Here is a 19,552-nt window from a genome sequence, read left to right as displayed (position 1 = left end):
TACGTTGTGATGGGTATTTATTGATAATTATCACAATGTGTTTGTTGTTGTTGGTTGTTTCTGTTGTGATGTGTGTGTTTTATTGATGTTTAATAAAGAGTGTAGAGCTGTAGAGGTGTATAGAAGTGTAGAGTTATGTAGAGCTGTAGGTGTGTAGAGGTGTATAGAGGTGTATACAGGTGTGTAGAGCTGTAGGTGTGTGGAGGTGTATACAGGTGTGTAGAGCTGTAGATGTGTAGAGGTGTATAGAGGTGTGTAGAGCTGTAGGTGTGTAGAGGTGTATACAGGTGTGTAGAGCTGTAGGTGTGTAGACCTGTAGAGGTGTGTAGACCTGTAGAGGTGTGTAGAGCTGTAGAGGTGTGTAGAGCTGTAAAGGTGTGTAGAGGTGTGTAGAGCTGTAGAGGTGTGTAGATGTGTGTAGAGCTGTAGAGGCGTGTAGAGCTGTATAGGTGTGTAGAACTGTAGAGGTGTGTAGAACTGTAGAGGTGTGTAGAGGTGTGTAGAAGTGTGTAGAGCTGTAGAGGTGTGTAGAGCTGTAGAGCTGTGTAGATGTGTGTAGAGCTGTAGAGGTGTGTAGACCTGTAGAGGTATGTAGAGCTGTAGAGGTGTGTAGACCTGTAGAGGTGTGTAGAGCTGTAGAGTTATGTAGAGCTGTAGGTGTGTAGAGGTGTAGAGGCGTGTAGATCTGTAGAGTTATGTACAGCTGTAGAGGTGTGTAGAGCTATAAAGGTGTAGAGGTGTGTAGAGGTGTATAAAGGTGTGTAGAGCTGTAGGTGTGTAGAGGTGTATAGAGGTGTGTAGAGCTGTAGGTGTGTAGAGGTGTATACAGGTGTGTAGAACTGTAGAGGTGTGTAAAGGTGTGTAGAAGTGTGTAGAGCTGTAGAGGTGTGTAGAGCTGTAGAGGTGTGTAGATGTGTGTAGAGCTGTAGAGATGTGTAGACCTGTAGAGGTATGTAGACCTGTAGAGGTATGTAGAGCTGTAGAGGTGTGTAGAGCTGTAGAGTTATGTAGAGCTGTAGGTGTGTAGAGGTGTAGAGGCGTGTAGATCTGTAGAGTTATGTACTGCTGTAGAGGTGTGTAGAGCTATAAAGGTGTAGAGGTGTGTAGAGGTGTATAAAGGTGTGTAGAGCTGTAGGTGTGTAGAGGTGTATAGAGGTGTGTAGAGCTGTAGGTGTGTAGAGGTGTATACAGGTGTGTAGAGCTGTAGGTGTGTAGAGGTGTATACAGGTGTGTAGAGCTGTAGATCTGTAGAGGTGTATAGAGGTGTGTAGAGCTGTAGGTGTGTAGAGGTGTATACAGGTGTGTAGAGCTGTAGGTGTGTAGAGGTGTGTAGAGCTGTAGGTGTGTAGACCTGTAGAGGTGTGTAGAAGTGTGTAGAGCTGTAGAGGTGTGTAGAGCTGTAAAGGTGTGTAGACGTGTGTAGAGCTGTAGAGGTGTGTAGATGTGTGTAGAGCTGTAGAGGTGTGTAGAGCTGTAGAGGTGTGTAGAGGTGTGTAGAGCTGTAGAGGTGTGTAGAGCTGTAGAGGTGTGTAGAGCTGTAGATGTGTGTAGAGCTGTAGAGGTGTGTAGAGGTGTGTAGAGCTGTAGAGGTGTGTAGAGGTTTGTAGAGCTGTAGAGGTGTGTAGAGGTTTGTAGAGCTGTAGAGGTGTGTAGAGCTGTAGAGGTGTGTAGAGCTGTAGATGTGTGTAGAGCTGTAGATGTGTGTAGAGCTGTAGAGGTGTGTTGAGCTGTAAAGGTGTGTAGACGTGTGTAGAGCTGTAGAGGTGTGTAGAGCTGTAGAGGTGTGTAGAGCTGTAGAGGTGTGTAGAGCTGTAGAGGTGTGTAGAGGTTTGTAGAGCTGTAGAGGTGTGTAGAGCTGTAGAGGTGTGTAGAGCTGTAGATGTGTGTAGAGCTGTAGAGGTGTGTAGAGGTGTGTAGAGCTGTAGAGGTGTGTAGAGCTGTAGAGGTGTGTAGAGGTTTGTAGAGCTGTAGAGGTGTGTAGAGCTGTAGATGTGTGTAGAGCTGTAGATGTGTGTAGAGCTGTAGAGGTGTGTAGAGGTGTGTAGAGCTGTAGAGGTGTGTAGAGCTGTAGATGTGTGTAGAGTTGTAGAGCTGTAGAAGTGTGTAGAGCTGTAGAGGTGTGTAGAGCTGTAGAGGTGTGTAGAGCTGTAGAGCTGTAGAGGTGTGTAGAGCTGTCGATGTGTGTAGAGCTGTAGAGGTTTGTAGAGCTGTAGATGTGTGTAGAGCTGTAGATGTGTGTAGAGCTGTAGAGGTGTGTAGAGCTGTAGAGGTGTGTAGAGCTGTAGAGGTGTGTAGAGCTGTAGATGTGTGTAGAGCTGTAGAGGTGTGTAGAGGTGTGTAGAGCTGTAGAGGTGTGTAGAGCTGTAGAGGTGTGTAGAGCTGTAGAGGTGTGTAGAGGTGTGTAGACCTGTAGAGGTGTGTAGAGCTGTAGATGTGTGTAGAGCTGTAGATGTGTGTAGAGATGTGTAGAGCTGTAGAGATGTGTAGAGCTGTAGAGATGTGTAGAGCTGTAGATGTGTGTAGAGCTGTAGATGTGTGTAGAGCTGTAGAGGTGTTTAGAGGTGTGTAGAGCTGTAGAGGTGTTTAGAGGTGTGTAGAGCTGTAGAGATGTGTAGAGCTGTAGAGGTGTGTAGAGCTGTAGATGTGTGTAGAGCTGTAGATGTGTGTAGAGCTGTAGATGTGTGTAGAGCTGTAGAGGTGTGTAGAGATGTGTAGAGCTGTAGAGGTGTGTAGAGCTGTAGAGGTGTGTAGAGGTGTGTAGAGCTGTAGAGGTGTGTAGAGCTGTAGATGTGTGTAGAGCTGTAGAGGTGTGTAGAGGTGTGTAGAGCTGTAGAGGTGTGTAGAGCTGTAGAGGTGTGTAGAGCTGTAGATGTGTGTAGAGCTGTAGAGGTGTGTAGAGGTGTGTAGACCTGTAGAGGTGTGTAGAGCTGTAGATGTGTGTAGAGCTGTAGAGGTGTGTAGAGATGTGTAGAGCTGTAGAGATGTGTAGAGCTGTAGATGTGTGTAGAGCTGTAGATGTGTGTAGAGCTGTAGAGGTGTTTAGAGGTGTGTAGAGCTGTAGAGGTGTTTAGAGGTGTGTAGAGCTGTAGAGATGTGTAGAGCTGTAGAGGTGTGTAGAGCTGTAGATGTGTGTAGAGCTGTAGATGTGTGTAGAGCTGTAGAGGTGTGTAGAGGTGTGTAGAGCTGTAGAGATGTGTAGAGTGGGGTGTTTGTTACGAAGGGCCTGGAGAGACCTGGAGGTTGGGATATGTTTAGTTTGGAAATGATGCTCTTCCTCAGAGACAGCGATGCCCCTGTGACTGGGGAGATGTGGGTGTTGTTAAGGAGCTAAATCAAAGACATAAATATTATTTTTGCCTGAATATTTTATATTTGAAGTATCTGTGTGTGGTATTTGATAATTTCAAATATAAAAATTCAGATTAAAAGAAACTTTGAATCTAGGCCAGAGGTCACCAGCGACTTCTCAGGAAAAGTTCCACAGAGAGATCAAACACAGCATTAACCAATCACAGAGCAGCCTCACACCGTCCCAAAATCCTGCCCTGAGCCCTAAGGACTTCCTGGGAGTGAGCACTTTAATGGCAATGTAAACGCTGAGAGTAGGAATGTTTTAGTCTGAATGAATTAATAGTTTTTATGATGTGAATGGTTGTAATCTGAATATTTCACCAACTCAAAACTTTATCAAACACAATACAAATGTAATTAAAAACTGTGTGATGTCATATCATGTACTGATTTAACTCCGTAGTGTCTGTGACAATCTGAACTGTCACTTTATCCCTAGATCAGACTCCGTTCATGACTGCGTTACTGTGTGTGTGTGGAGAGAAGTGTGGTCCAGAAAAAAGAGAAGAGTTACTTTATTGTAGAAAAACGAACTGGTCACTATTATAATAAACATATGGGTAAAACGTGTACTGACTTTTGTTTCATTAGCAATGTTTCGTAGATGTTACAGTGTGTGTGTTTAATGTTGATGAATAAAGTCTGTGTTTGGGGTCAAACACTGATCACACACTCTTCCCTCCAGCTTCATAAACCTCAGTATTTTAAGTAACTCTTTTCAAAATGATGTTTTTCCAAAGTAACCCCACTGCCAGCTGCTGAAAAGTAGTCTAGGTGGCGCTGTTTGTGCAAATAACAGCTTCAACATCCGTCTCAGTACAGTTTAACACACGCTGCAGAAAACTGACATTTATAACTGACATTAAACACTAAAACACTCATAAACCACAGCTGTAATCAGATATAGGACGCATTATATGAATCATTACGTGTGTGTGTGTGTGTGTGTGTGAGTGAGTCTGTGTGAGAGTGTGTGTGTGTGAGTCTGTGTGAGTGTGTGTGAGTCTGTGTGAGTGTGTGTGTGAGTGTGTGAGTCTGTGTGAGTGTGTGAGTCTGTGTGTGTGTGTGTGAGTCTGTGTGTGTGTGTGTGTGTGAGTCTGTGTGTGTGTGTGTGTGTGAGAGTGTGTGTGTGTGTGTGTATATGTATGAGTCTGTGTGTGTGTGTGTGTGTTTGAGTGTGTGTGTGTGTGTGTGTGTTTGAGTGTGTGTGTGTGTGTGTTTAAGTGTGTGTGTGTGTGTGTGTGTGTGTGTGTGTGTGTGTGTGTGTGTGTGTGATTTTACATTGCTACGTGTTCATTTTCTCTCAGTAAATTTCTGATCAGCTGAACTCCTGCCATCACTGAACACGCTCTATATCGCCCTCTACAGCAGAGCAGCCAAAAGAAACATCACCCAGTGGCAACAGAAATGAAAGGGAAGCTCTTTTCTCTGTATATTTGATGTATTACACATTATTTTACATTTGTAACAGACTCATTTCTCTAATCCGCAGCTAAAAAAAAGTAATTAAAGTTCCGCCAGCGCCCCCTAGTGACCAGCCCCACGGTTTAGGCAAGAAATTAGTTGCTGATGAAAGAGTGCTCTTAGGGAGATCTCTTTTAAAATCTAAAGGTGACTTTAGGTGGCTGTAGGAGTTAATACTGGACTGAATTTACACAGTAGAGTGAGCTGAAACAGACCTGAAGACACTGGAGCCCTTGTTTTTCACGTGCTGCGGTGCTAGTTAGTGATAAGCTTTGTTGACGGAAGTGTTATAGTCAGTTTTTGAGCGTTAACTTGTCTGCTAACTTTAGCCGGATTAGCTCACTGTTTAGCATTGGACATTGACTCTGGTAATGAGTGCTTTTCTGTCGGTTGCTGTGGTTATAACGGCTGGAGTGAAGGTGGTGCTGCTGCACCATCCGTTGTTAGTTCAGCCATATTTCACATAGTGCTTTTCCACCAACGAGGAAACGGAATGGTTCCAGTTCGTGAACTGAATTTGGAATTGTTCGCCGTGTTACTGCTGACAGAAGCTGGTTTGTGAACCAGAAAAATTAGTACTGAGCTCGAACCAAAGAACAGTAGGTTCTTCAGCGTGAACCATGGCTGAATAATAGGAAATAAAGCAGGTAAACACTCCGTTTGTGTGTGTTTCTGGGGCTGTGTTTGAGTTTACGTTACTCCACTGTTCACAAGCTCAGCAGGACACCTCTGAACTCGACAACATTTACACAGTGGTATTTCTCACAGAGAGAGGAGCACTGCTCAATTTGCCTCATTTCTCATGAGTGTGTGTCTTTGTGGTCAGAGACATTTTGTGAGTGAGTGAGAGTGTGTGTGTTAGGGAGAGTGAGAGAGAGTGTGTGAGAGAGTGTGAGAGTATGAGAGTGTGTGAGAGTGTAAGAGAGAGTGTGTGAGAGTATGAGAGAGAGAGTGTGTGAGAGAGTGTGACAGTATGAGAGTGTGTGAGAGTATGAGAGTGTGTGAGAGTGCAAGAGAGAGGGTGTGAGAGGGTGTGAGAGAATGTGAGAGTGTGTGAGAGAGAATGTGAGAGTGTGTGAGAGAGAGTGTGTGAGAAAGAATATGAGAGTGTGTGTGAGAGAGTGTGTGAGAGAGAATGTGAGAGTGTGTGAGAGAGAGTGTGTGAGAGAGAATGTGAGAGTGTGTGAGAGAGAGTGTGTGAGAGAGAATGTGAGAGTGTGTGTGAGAGAGAGTGTGAGAGAATGTGTGATAGTGTGTGAGAATGTAAGAGAGAGTGTGTGAGAATGTGAGAGAGAGTGTGTGAGAGAGAATGTGTGAGTATGAGAGAGAATGTGTGAGTGTGTGAGAGTGTGAGAGAGAGAGTGTGAGACATGATTTCCCGACAGTACTGTAAACGTTAATTACACTCAGCAGCAGATAGGGGGAGCTCAGGAAAAGCCAAGGACCAAAAAAAACAATTCTTCCATTGTATTCATTCAACACATTCGTTCATCACATAACGTCTGGACTCCAGCGACGCTGTAAACACACTGTAAACACACTACAGCCACCCGCCTGCATCAGCACATCTCAGTCTCAGAAACACACACCGTCACCCACAGCGACGCTGATCACAGCACCGCACCAGGACACATTCCTCAACTGTGAACCCCCTACGGTCCGCGTCTCTCTCCACGCTCAGGACTGTCTCACTGGACTCCTCTGAACTCTTTTAAATCTCTTCTCAAAGCTTACCTCTTCAGGGACAGACCTGCGGTAATTAATCCTCTGTCTGCGCTGTAAAACATTAGCTCAGAATCAGAAGCCGTGGGCGGGGCTTTGGTTCACTCAGGAGAAGCTCCCAGCATGCACTGCGGGCCCAGCCTCACTCTTCTGAGGTTTCATCTTCATTGTTGAGGGCTGTGAGGGTGGGAGTAATGTACAGGAAGCTTTTAGGTTGTTTACTGGTGTTAGAATCTGTCAGGTCTCTGATTGCAGTGAGAACTGTGTTTTGTCCGAGGCCTCGCCCTCAGAGTGAAACACTGGAGCTTTGGGGAGGGGCCGGCGGAGTCTGTAATAAGCCACGCCCACACGCTGCCTGTGGCTTGTTCTTATTCGCTGATGTTCTTTTCAGAGAGTTGTTATAAAGAGCGTTATAAAGAGCATTAATACTTTTTTTTTTTTCTTTTTTTACTTAAATATCTGCGTTAAATGAAATAACTGCATGACTTTCAACACGGTTCAATAAACTGAAACAACAAGCAGTTTAAAGTCAATTATACCTCAGTTAGTCCTGACCCTGCGATGTGATTGGCTGAGAGACGTTCCAAGAGCGACAATATTACACGATAATGGCAGCTCTTCAGGTATCACTCCGCAAAACACACGTAACCTAGCAACAACACCAGCGCTTACCCCCAACTCGGTTTGGAGAGAGAGGGAGCACTGTGGAGGCTGATCTACCTGTGAGATGTGAACATAGCTGTGAGGATCTGATGGTGTTCAGTCCTCAGTGAGGCCAGGGCCGGTGTTGGTGATCAGTTGTGGGTCACAGGCTCGGGTTTACACCCCTCTGGTCGACTCTTGGCGTTGGGAGTGAGCTGGGGCTCATGTGCAGCTGCTCCAGAGCTGTGTAAAGAGACTGTGTGCAGTGTAAAGCCGTCTATACGGGAGTCTGCAGCGTAGCTGTGTGTGACACTGAACGACCTGACGTCCGTAAGAGGACGAGTGAATACATGAGTCATCATATACTCTATATAGAAATACTGTGTGTGTGTGTGTGTGTGTGTAATTTATATGGGTTGACACTCTTGCTAAACATTATATCTATATATGGTAGCACATTTTCAGACAGTGTGTGTGTGTTTGTGTAAAAGTTCCGGGAACATATCACACAGTGGGGACTTGTCTACTTGTTGGTGTCCCCATAACGTAATAATTACATTTTAAGATGATTAAACTAGTAGTACTTATAGAAAAGTGTATGGAGGTCTCCACAGAAAGAATGGAAGCCTACGTAATGTCCCTACAATTCACAGATACAAGACTGTGTGTGTGTGTGTGTGTGTGTGTGTGTAATATATTTATATCTAAATTTGTAATTACACTATTGCTACACTCCATATTTATATATGGCACCTATTTTCACACAGTCATCTCTCTCCTGTGAGTGTGTGTGAGTGTGTGAGTGTGTGAGTGTGTGAGTGTGTGAGTGTGTGTGTGTGTGTGTGAAGAGGAATGGTGTGTACTGTAAATGGGGAATATCACCTAAAACTCATTGTTAGAGAATGTTGAGTGCAATCAAAACTCATCACATCATCCCTTGTGTGTGTGTGTGTGTGTGTTTCCCCTTGATCATTCCAGTACCCGTATCAACTATAACATTTAAACCACCTCCTCATTCCTCCCCTCACTGTCCCTCTCTCAGCTCTGGTCTCTGTGGCTCTACACTTACACACTGTAGTCCAACTGTGGCTCTGCATACTTTATTACCCCCCCCCCCTGTTCCTCAGCGCTCAGGACCCCCACAGGGCAGGTGTGATGTGGTGGTGGATCATTCTCAGCGCTGCAGTGACACTGACGCGTTGGTGGTGTGTTAGTGTGTGTTGTGCTGGTGTAGAGTGTAGTGTTTAACCCCTCAGTGTCTGGACTGAGAGTTCCAGGACCTCAGTAAAGCACAGACACAAAGGTGTGTATTAAATACGAGTGTGATTCGCAGAGAAGAGGAATAACAGCGGTGATAAAGGTGTGCAGTGTGTGCAGTGTGTGTTTTACAATGAGAGAGTGAGGAGTAGAAGGCGGTATTAAAGGTGTAATGTTCGTGGCTGAGAATAGTGAGAAATGATGGTGGTGTTGAAGGTGTTAAGTTTGTGGGTTTTTTTAAACTAAAGAAAATAAGTAAAGAAACTTGCCACAGTTTTAAGTTGGAACTGAAATCCCTTCGAGAGGCGGGTGAATAACGGACCGGTTTAAGGTGGAAATAAACGATGGATGAGGAAGATGACATCAGCCTGGAGTCGTTACACATTTAACCCTCGCCTTCCCTCAGTCCACTGACAAATACAGTGCTATAGGGTTTAGGTGGAAATTAAAAATCAAATATGAAGAAGCGGTAAATGAGATTTTAGAGTGATGTGGGCGGAGTGTGTGTGTGTGTGTGTGTGTGTGTGTGTGTGTGTGTGTGTGTAAATTGCTAATACGTGATATTAGAGAGTAATATTCGGAGCAGTGCTGTTTACATCAGAGAAGGTCTTCTGACACGGTTTCATTCAGAATGAAACTGTAAAGGACTATCTGATCAAAATCAGTAGTGTGTGTTGTGTGTGTGTGTGTGTGTGTGTGTGTGGGGGGGAAGGTATTACTTCAGTTGGGGTCAATCAAACTGATGACATTTACATGTTTTCTAGCTTCCAGGAATATGGTATCATTTGCCACAGATAGAAAACACACACACACACACACACACACACACACTGGGTACTTTTGTCTAGATTATTCACCTGGAAACCCCCTTGAACAAAGGAAGAATGGAACAAGCTAAAAATATCAGTGTTTCTTTACTTTAGCACTGACCCCCCCTCCCTCCTCCTCTCTCCCTCCTCCCTCTTCCTCCTCCTCCTCCTCCCTCCCTTCTCCCTCTTCCTCCTCGTTGTCCCTCCCTCTTCCTCCTCCTCCTCCTCCTCTCTCTTCCTCCTCATTGTCCCTCCCTCTTCCTCCTCCTCCCTTCTCCCTCTTCCTCCTCCTTGTCCCTCCCTCTTCCTCCTCCTTGTCCCTCCCTCTTCCTCCTCCTCCCTCTTCCTCCTCCTCCTCCTCCCTCTTCCTCCTCCTCCTCCTCCCTCTTCCTCCTCCTTCTCCTCCCTCCTCCTCCTCCTCAAAGACAGCCCCAGCTCACAGAGAGTGAGTAAGTGAGTGTGTATGTGAGGGTCTGGGTGAGTGTGTGTGTGTGAGTGACTGAGTGAGTGTGTGTGTGTGTGAGGGTCTGGGTGAGTGAGTGAGTGAGTGACTGGGTGAGTGTGTGAAAGAGTGAGTGACTGGGTGAGTGTGTGAATGAGTGAGTGACTGGGTGAGTGTGTGAGTGAGTGTGTGAGGGTCTGGGTGAGTGTGTGTGAGAGTGAGTGACTGGGTGAGTGTGTGAATGAGTGAGTGACTGGGTGAGTGTGTGAGTGAGTGTGTGAGGGTCTGGGTGAGTGTGTGTGAGAGTGAGTGACTGGGTGAGTGTGTGAGTGAGTGTGTGAGGGTCTGGGTGAGTGTGTGTGAGAGTGAGTGACTGGGTGAGTGTGTGAATGAGTGAGTGACTAGGTAAGTGAGTGAGTGTGTGAGGGTCTGGGTGAGTGTGTGTGAGAGTGAGTGACTGGGTGAGTGTGTGAATGAGTGTGTGAGGGTCTGGGTGAGTGTGTGTGAGAGTGAGTGACTGGGTGAGTGTGTGAGTGAGTGTGTGAGGGTCTGGGTGAGTGTGTGAATGAGTGAGTGACTAGGTGAGTGAGTGTGTGAGGGTCTGGGTGAGTGTGTGTGAGAGTGAGTGACTGGGTGAGTGTGTGAATGAGTGAGTGACTGGGTGAGTGTGTGAGTGAGTGTGTGAGGGTCTGGGTGAGTGTGTGAATGAGTGAGTGACTGGGTGAGTGTGTGAGGGTCTGGGTGAGTGAGTGTGTGTGTGAGTGAGTGACTGGGTGAGTGTATGAGGGTCTGGGTGAGTGTGTGAGGGTCTGGGTGAGTGTGTGAGTGAGTGTGTGAGGGTCTGGGTGAGTGTGTGTGTGTGTGAGTGAGTGACTGAGTGAGTGTGTGTGAGTGAGTGTCTGGGTGAGTGTGTGTGTGTGTGAGTGAGGGTCTGTGTGAGTGTGTGTGTGAGTGTGTGAGGGTCTGGATGAGTGTGTGAGTGAGTGTGTGAGGGTCTGGGTGAGTGTGTGAGTGAGTGTGTGAGGGTCTGGGTGAGTGTGTGAGTGAGTGTGTGAGGGTCGGGGTGAGTGTGTGTGTGTCTGAGTGAGTGACTGAGTGAGTGTGTGTGAGTGAGTGACTGGGTGAGTGTGTAAGGGTCTGGGTGAGTGAGTGTGTGAGGGTCTGGGTGAGTGTGTGAGTGAGTGTGTGAGGGTCGGGGTGAGTGTGTGTGTGTCTGAGTGAGTGACTGAGTGAGTGTGTGTGAGTGAGTGACTGGGTGAGTGTGTAAGGGTCGGGGTGAGTGAGTGTGTGAGTGAGTGACTGGGTGAGTGTGTGAGGGTCTGGGTGAGTGTGTGTGTGAGTGTGTGAGGGTCTGGGTGAGTGAGTGTGTGAGTGTGTGAGTGAGTGACTGGGTGAGTGTGTGAGGGTCTGGGTGAGTGTGTGTGTGAGTGAGTGTGTGAGTGTGTGAGTGAGTGACTGGGTGAGTGTGTGAGGGTCTGGGTGAGTGTGTGTGTGAGTGTGTGAGGGTCTGGGTGAGTGAGTGTGTGTGTGTGACTGGGTGAGTGTAATGTGTTCATAGTTACAGATGTTTTCGAAAACTTTCCCAAGCGTTTGTTCAACGTGAGTCGTGTGTTTTGCATTTCGTATCCCTGCATAACCCTCAACACACACACACACACACACACACACTCACACACACACACACACACACACAAATGCACACATGCACACACACACTCATCGTCGGCGTGGATGTATGGACTCAGTTTCCATGGCGACAGCAGCGGGTGGCGGCAGACTGTAGACGGAGGAGTGAAAGGAGAGCAGATGTGCACACAAACATCAAAGTGTCTAATTTAGAGACATTACAGAAACGCCCACACACACACACAGAAATGTACATAATCACACACACATCCATCCTTCCCTTCCTCTCTCTTTCTCTCTCTCCATCCTTACTTTCCCTCTACCACTTTCTCATTTATTTTTCTTCTCCGTTCATTTCTCTCTCTCTCTCTCTCTCTCTCTCTCTTTCACACTTTCGCCCCCGTACACCCTGTGGTGAGCTTATGGCAATCAGGCGGTGGGCGGCAACCGGTTCTTTCCATCGCTACGGTAACGGTGTGTGTGTGTGTGTGTGTGTGAGTATGGACTTCCAGCACATTTCAATCAGTCTAATAAAACTTCTCTCGCTCCCTCTCTCTCTCTCTCTGTCTCTCTCTTTCTGTCTCTCTCTTTCTGTCTCTCTCTGTCTCTCTCTCTCTCTTTCTCTCACTCTCTCTCTTTCCCTGTCTCTCTCTCTCTCTCTCTCTCTCTCTCTCTCTCTCTCTCTCTCTCTCTCTCTTTCTGTCTCACTCTATCTCTCTCCCCCCCTTTCTCTCTCTCTCTCTCTCTCTCTGTCTCTCTCTTTCTTTCTGTCTCTCTCTCTCTCTCTCTGTCTCTCTCTTTCTTTCTGTCTCTCTCTCTCTCTCTCTGTCTCTCTCTCTCTCTCTCTCTCTCTCTCTCTCTCTTTCTGTCTCACTCTATCTCTCTCCCCCCCTTTCTCTCTCTCTCTCTCTCTCTCTGTCTCTCTCTTTCTTTCTCTCTCTCTCTCTCTCTCTCTCTCTCTCTCTCTCTCTCTTTCTGTCTCACTCTATCTCTCTCCCCCTCTTTCTCTCTGTCTCACTCCCCCCCCCTCTCTCTCTCTCTCTCTCTCTCTCTCTCTGTGAGTACTTCTCTGTTTGTTCACAGGTTTGTATTGTGCTGTGAATGGTGGTAATCACATGTGAGTTATATTTAGAGCAGTTCAGTCTCCAGTGTGTTCGACTAGGCAGAGTGTGTGTGTGTGTGTGTGTGTGTGTGTGTGTGTGTGTGTGTGTGTGTTCTGAAGGTGGGGATAAGGTGGGTGTAACACTGTGTATTCTGTGATTCCCAAAAATGTGTGACCCCTCTGTACTGAGTGTGATGAGTTGAGTGTGGAGTCTGTGTGCTCTGGAGCAGCTGCACATGAGCTCAGCGTCACCAGGCTCAATGCCAAGAGTCGGCCAGAGGGGTGTGAAGAACCCATCTAACACTACTCTCTCTCTCTCTCTCTCTCTCTCTCTATCCCTCTCTCTCTCTCTCTCTCTCAGGTGAGCTGTCCCGGGTGTGTGTGTGTGTGTGTGTGAGGAGTGTGTCCCAGCGTGATGCTGTTCCTCAGGGACACTGTTCCTGTCTCTCCTCACCCCTCGTTCTCCCCGGCAGCTCATGTGACCTAGTGCGGCCGCTCAGGCCTGGGGTCCGTGCCCCATGAATCCGAGCCCGGATCGTGGCAAAGAGTGCCTGCCCCCGAAGAAAAGGGAGTCCCGGCAGGGTTCCAATGATCAGCGCCCCCTGGAGGACGACTTCAAGCTCCCAGCGCCTCTGCGAAGCCGGAGACAGCACGCTTCCGAGGGCCGGGAAAGCGGCGGAGAGTCCCGGTTCGACAAAGACCTCCTACCGCCTCCTCCACCTCCTCCTCCGCTCCCACCCCCGCTGCCTCCGCTTCCCCTGCCACTGCCATGGCAAGTGCCCTACCAGCCGTCCCTCCAGCACCACCCGTTTCTGCCGGGGGAACGGCGTTCCTCGGGGTCACCCTCCTCCTGGAGAGACAGTGGAAGCGAACCTCCGCTCCATCTTCCTTCACGTTGGCTACGGAGCGAGCTGTCACCCCTGGGCATGCAGCCGCCAATCTCCGTGCCTGCCTTCAAGAGCGCATATTCCGTGGAGTCCAGGGAAATGTGGCCATACTTCGGCACGGCGCGGCGGGAATACGGTTCCTCCCTCTTCTCCTCGCACCATCTATTCCCTCCGCCCTCGCTCTACCCACCTGACCTCCTCCCAGAAAGCAGACTCAGGTACCCCAGCCGGAGACCCAATGGTCTGGACGGCCCTGGAAGCAGATCCGAGTCCAGCTCGAGGCTAGGCTCCAGCGTAGACTTCCGAACGGAAGGGAGATCCCGAACGAGCGCCGGCTCCCATTCCAACGGAAGGAAGCGGCAACCGGAAGATCCTGGAGGACGCGGCACGGCAAGGGGAGCCCTGTCCCAGGGTCCGAATGCACATTCCTTCCTACAGGAACCAGACCCTGGAACTCTGGGAGTGCACAAACTTCCCAACACCCGTGCTCACGCCTCCGATCCGCACACGGGGAAGTCGTCTCCTCACGAACCTCCCAGTGGAAGTGCCTCCCAAACCGGAGCTCAGATCTACTACTCCCTCGGGTCTCTGTACCCGCAGAACCCTCAGGTTCTCTCCAACCTCAGCCCCTCAGGTCCCCCTCCGTCTCCGCTGCGGAATTCCCAGAACTCCCCGCACTCCCAGCACAACAGCCATGGGGCTGATCAGGAGCGGGAGCCCTCCCCGAGATCCCACCGCCCTTCCTTTTCCATCCTCAGTGGTCCTGACCCTCCCCCGAGCGCAGTCCTACCTCATTTCGCCAAGGGGTCCCTCATAGAGTTGGCTGGGGGCCGTCTGAAGAAGGTGGAGGAGCTGAGGACAGAGGACTTTCTCTACAGTGCTGACACCTCACCTGAGTTCCACCTGAGCACCTGCACCATCCTCCTCATCTCACCTGGGCCCAGCCACGGCTTCAACCACCTGCAGGTCCTGCTCGCCGACCGCAACACTCAGGTCAGTCCCTTGCATGCTCACCCTGTCCCTCACTCACTCACCCAGTCCCTCACACTCTCACACAGTCCCTCACACAGACCGTCACACAGACCCTCACACAGTCACACACTCCCTCTCACGCTCACCCAGACCCTCACACAGTCACACACTCCCTCTCACGCTCACCCAGTCCCTCACACAGTCACACAGACCCTCACACACTCACCCAGTCCCTCACACACTCACCCAGTCCCTCACACACTCACACAGACCTTCACACAGACCCTCACACACTCACACAGACCCTCACACAGTCACACACTCCCTCACATGTTCACCCAGTCCCTCACACAGTCACACAGACCCTCACACACTCACCCAGTCCCTCACACACTCAAACAGACCCTCACACAGTCCCTCACACAGTCCCTCACACACTCACAGAGACCCTCACACACTCACCCAGTCCCTCACACACTCACCCTGTCCCACAGACCCTCACACACTCACCCAGTCCCTCACACAGTCACACAGACCCTCACACAGTCACACACTCCCTCTCACGCTCACACAGATCCTCACACACTCACCCCGACCCTCACACAGACCCTCACACACTCACCCCGACCCTCACACAGTCACACAGACCCTCACACAGTCACACACTCCCTCTCACGCTCACACAGACCCTCACACACTCACCCCGACCCTCACACAGACCCTCACACAGTCACCCAGACCCTCACACACTCACCCCGACCCTCACACAGACCCTCACACACTCACCCAGTCCCTCACACAGTCACACAGACCCTCACACAGTCACACAGACCCTCACACAGTCACACACTCCGTCTCACGCTCACACAGACCCTCACACACTCACCCAGACCCTCACACACTAACTCTGTCCCACAGACCCTCACACAGTCCCTCACACAGACCCTCACACATAAATCTGTATCTGTTTGACATTGACGTCTGGTTCCATTCACCACAACTGTGAAGAACTCCAGGTCACTTTTACACATTCAGTGTGGACTCTCTTTGTTTTAAATGTGTCACACACATTGGGAATCACACTTTTGAATGAAGCTTGCAAACCCCCCGTCTTCACTGCAGCTTCATTTTAGAAACTCACATGAGCAGCTCCTGCACGTCTCTGTGAGAACGAGCTGTTATCAGCACAGATCAGCGTCCAGTTTCACTCTGACCGCACTGAGACGCTGGGTTCAGCGGTGCACGCCGCGCAGAGCGCCCTCAGCTGACTCTGAAGTGGGTGGGAGGCAGGGCCCTGGTGGAGGGAGGGGGGTGTTTTGGTGATTAGTCGCTTGCTTTTTATTTCTCTTAATGTATTTCTGGCTTCTAAAAGCAGATGTGTTTTAGTTCGCTCTAACCCCAGCCCCAACTTTGCTCCTTAAGAGAACTTACCCACAATGCACCTGAGACAGTTCCAGAGTCTCAGGTGACAGCAGGGAAAGGCACAGCCAATCACACGGGCCATGTGTGTTACGGGGAGTTAGGACTCCAGTGGAGAACGTGATTTAACCCTTTCTGCACCTCTAAGTCGATGAGACGTTGACAGATTGGTTCGGAGATGGGGACACGTCAGTCGCTAATTCTTCACCCGGGCGATGAGTAACTCCTGATACACACAGCCCCTGTGTGCCGTCTCATCGAGTCACGCCTGACCCTCTCTGATGTCACAGCCATGTTCCAGCATCAGTGTGTTGTGTGTTTGTTTTCCTGCAGGAATTACTGACCGTCTTGGAGGAGTATCCGTTTTTCGTGAGGGACCGAGGGTGGTCTTCATGCAGCCCCCAGCGGAGCGTCCAGCTCTACGGGCTCCCCTGCCGCCAGCTGTGCTCCGGAGACATCTGCCTCGCCCTCACTCCGATGCCCTCCCTCAACCCCGCCCACAGCGCCCCGCGGGCACAGCAAGGCCACGCCCAGAGATCGGAGGCCGCCCGGATCAGCTCCTGTGGATCTGAAAGAATGCCCCAGCGCCTGCCCCCAGGACCTCCACTGCCCCACTCTGACCAGGTCCCTCCCCCTGATTCTGCTTCGCAGAGCCAGGACAAACCCCGCCCACGAAAGAGACGATGGTCCGCTCCCGAGCTGCCGACCAGGGATTTACCTCAGGGCTCCAAGCGACTGCGACTGCAGTGAGTCTGCAGCCACTGCGCAGGGAGCAGGAAGTGCCAGGATCAGGATGGAACCGCACGGGCTGCGTCCACATCCCAGGTTCTGAATCCTGAAATTGGGCCACGTCCAGGTTCTGAATCCTGAAATCAGGCTGCGTCTATGTTCCAGGGTCCTGGTCTCGCTCTTGGGGTGGGTTCCCTGTTGAAGTAAGAGATGGTTAATAATGGTACGAGATCCGATCTGATTTCAGACAGAGCTCCGGGCCGTGAGGCAGAAGATGGGCACCTGGCGGCTCTGTCGGCCTCAGAGGGGTTCTACAACGGCCTGGTACCAGGGTTCCCCAGTCAGTTTTGTTCTCTACCCAGCCTCAGCCTCATTGGTCAGCAGCTGGGGAAACACCAGGGATTACTGGAGTATCAGGAACGTCAGAACCTGGAACGTGAATGCAGCCACAGTTCTGTTTTTCTGCACATGTCCTCAACACGATCAGAACCAGAACTAGAACCTCTCACCCTCAGTCGGACAGGAGAGGACTTGAATAATATGAACTTGAATTTTTCTTCGTGACCTCATGGTTACTCTGGCAGAGCCATGACCTGGAGAACCAGGAGAAGCGGGTTCTATCGGCTACACGGGTTTGGGACAGTAACAATGAAAGGTAAAGCTAATGAAGCCCAAAATGCACAGTTCCAGTGTCCAGTGTTTAACGTGAGACAATCAGAACCCAGTCTTTAATGCCACGCCAGTTCCCTGTCTGTTCTAGCTACGGTTCTATGCCTACCGACAGTGTTCTACTACTTCAGGGTCATTCTTTTCAATCAGTGGGAACACTCTCCTTTACAGTCCCTTAGGTTCTAGATGTTAACTGGGTAACAGTGAGGATCAGAGATGATGGTAAGTTTCAAGGCAGTGTGATTAGATACTGAAATGCCAGGCCAATGGGTTCTAGATATCGGAAGTTCTAGGTTCTTGAACTGAACTAAGAGTGAAGTAAAGATATCAAAGTTTAAGTAAAACATGATGGACACACCCATGAACTTCTCACTAGATTTTATGTAAAGAACATGCCAATGGGTTCTAGATATTAATGTTTCAATGTTCTAGATATCATATTGGTTAAGAGTTAGGTACACATATAAATGTTTAGGTTAAACATGATGGTAACATCCAAGATATTCTGACTAGATATTACTTAAATGCAATGCCAATAGGTTCTAGGTTCTAGATATTGCTGGTTCTAGGTTCTAGGGGTTAACTCTGTAAAACTGTTCTAGAAAGATGGGTGTATACTTTAACATTACGGGAACATACATGGGAAGTGAGCTAGAATATACTGACATGCCATGCCAAATCTTTTTCTACGTTCTAGATACTGTCTGGGAATGTCTGAGGAAGAGAATCCAAAGTGCTAGATAACTGTGTCACACAACATGAATCTAATTAATTAATCATACTGAAATAAACCCAGGTAAAAAAGGTTCTAGTAAATTCATGCTTCAAGCAATCATACTAAAAAGAAAAATGTTCTAGATATTAACTGAGAACCTCAATCGTGTTGAAATTAAAAGTAGGATTCAGGTTTATTATTACCTGAGTAGCCCAATCATACTGTACTAAAATAGGTTCTAGGTATTTAATAAGTGATTCAGTAATGGTGAAATTGTAAAGATGTTCTAGATGTTAACTACGTAAATAGATAATATTGTAATGAACAACTGATTCTAAATATTAACCATGTAACTTTAATCATCATAAAGTATGCAGCAGGTTCTAAGTATGAACTGGTAAGTTGGGGTATATGAGGTACTAGATAATACATTAAACTAATGTCATTGCCATTCTCCCAGAATAAATTTCAGTATTTGGACACTTTTGCTCATATTTAATCAGGTAGTATCTAGAACCTGATGGCCCTTTTATTATATTTTAATAACTTGTTTTATAACTAGAACCTGTTTGTCCCTATTGTGTAAATTAATAACGTCTAGTGTTTATCTAGAACCTTTAGTTATTTAAATAGAATTTTATGTCTTGGTAGGTTCTGACACATTTATACACATCGCTGCAGAGTGTGTGCCCAGTTAATGTAGTTATCTAGCACACAGTTCATATCTAGAACCGAGAGGGGCTGTAGAAGAGAGTGTGGCCCGGTCAGGTTTATTAAAGTAAACAATATTGGGTGGAAAAACACAAAGATATAAATATATAAATATTAAATCTCATTACAGGTGTTCTATGCTATAAATAAATATAAATAAGAAGGTTCTAAAGTTTATGGTTCCTTTTGCAAGCACAGTTCTGTTCACGCTTCTGAGCGGAGCTTGGCCCTGGGCCTTCAGGCGAGGTGAATGTATCAGCTTTAACCTTTAGCCTAGCTTCTCGGCGTGGGGTCAACATGCTACACACGCATTAGCATCACTCTCCAGTGGGATCTTATGCCGAAGAACATGAAGTGCTAGCTTAGCTACCATCTATTCCCGAGGTGCGCGAACTCCTCCGTCCAATCAGAGTCAGACTGAGTTCAGGGGGTGGAGCAGAAACTTCAACATCAAACCACACCACACCACTGAGAGCGGCCAGATGTTAGCATTTACTGCGCTACTTTAGAAGAAGAAAAGCAGAACGTCTGCAGGTCCGTACCCATCCAGTAAATTATTCTGGGGAGAAAACAGTACGCAGAATATCACCAGTATGTGCAGAACATTTAAGGTGGAATCGGAAATTCAACTGCGAAACTAAATTTAACGTGAAAAACCTGGGCTAGGAGTGAGCTAACTGGCTACGTTTTAGAGCAGCAGTTCTATTCCACATTCACCAGCTAATGCTAATTTCAGTTCTCAAACCTGGGTTATATTCCAAGTTTGGCCAGTTATTATTATATTATTATATTCTTATAGGGCCCCACACTCTTAAATTAAAGCGCTACAAAGGGCTCTTTGAGCGATGTCAGCAGTTCCATCAAGAGCCATGTGTGTTAAAAGAGACGTGAGAGTGTGAAGAACCTTATGGTGTAAAGAAACTTCACTTGATGTTCTTTACTGATTGAAAGCTAATAGCAAAAATGGTTCTTTATGGAACAAAAAGTGTTTCTTATACGGCATTGATCAAAGAACACTTTGTAGCACCTTTATTT

At 48.1% G+C, this 19,552-nt stretch overlaps 1 protein-coding gene across 2 annotated transcripts in view; it reads left to right on the top strand.

Moving 5' to 3' along the window:
• The window catches only part of zmp:0000000926 (ataxin-1-like), a 38,181-nt gene extending 19,970 nt beyond the window's left edge, over nucleotides 1-18,211 (top strand). For both annotated transcript variants that reach the window (XM_066673099.1, XM_066673098.1), the window contains exons 2-3: nucleotides 12,777-14,295; nucleotides 16,027-18,211. In XM_066673099.1, coding sequence (XP_066529196.1) covers nucleotides 12,934-14,295; nucleotides 16,027-16,443 — 1,779 coding nt within the window. In that variant the 5' untranslated portion in view covers nucleotides 12,777-12,933 and the 3' untranslated portion in view covers nucleotides 16,444-18,211. The remainder of the gene's footprint in view (nucleotides 1-12,776; nucleotides 14,296-16,026) is intronic.
• Nucleotides 18,212-19,552: the final 1,341 nt, after the last annotated feature.

Source organism: Hoplias malabaricus, chromosome 5 (assembly GCF_029633855.1).
Source record: "Hoplias malabaricus isolate fHopMal1 chromosome 5, fHopMal1.hap1, whole genome shotgun sequence".
NCBI lineage: Eukaryota > Metazoa > Chordata > Actinopteri > Characiformes > Erythrinidae > Hoplias > Hoplias malabaricus.
The sequence above is the reverse complement of the archived record's forward strand: the minus strand, read 5'-3'. Positions and strand labels throughout refer to the sequence as shown.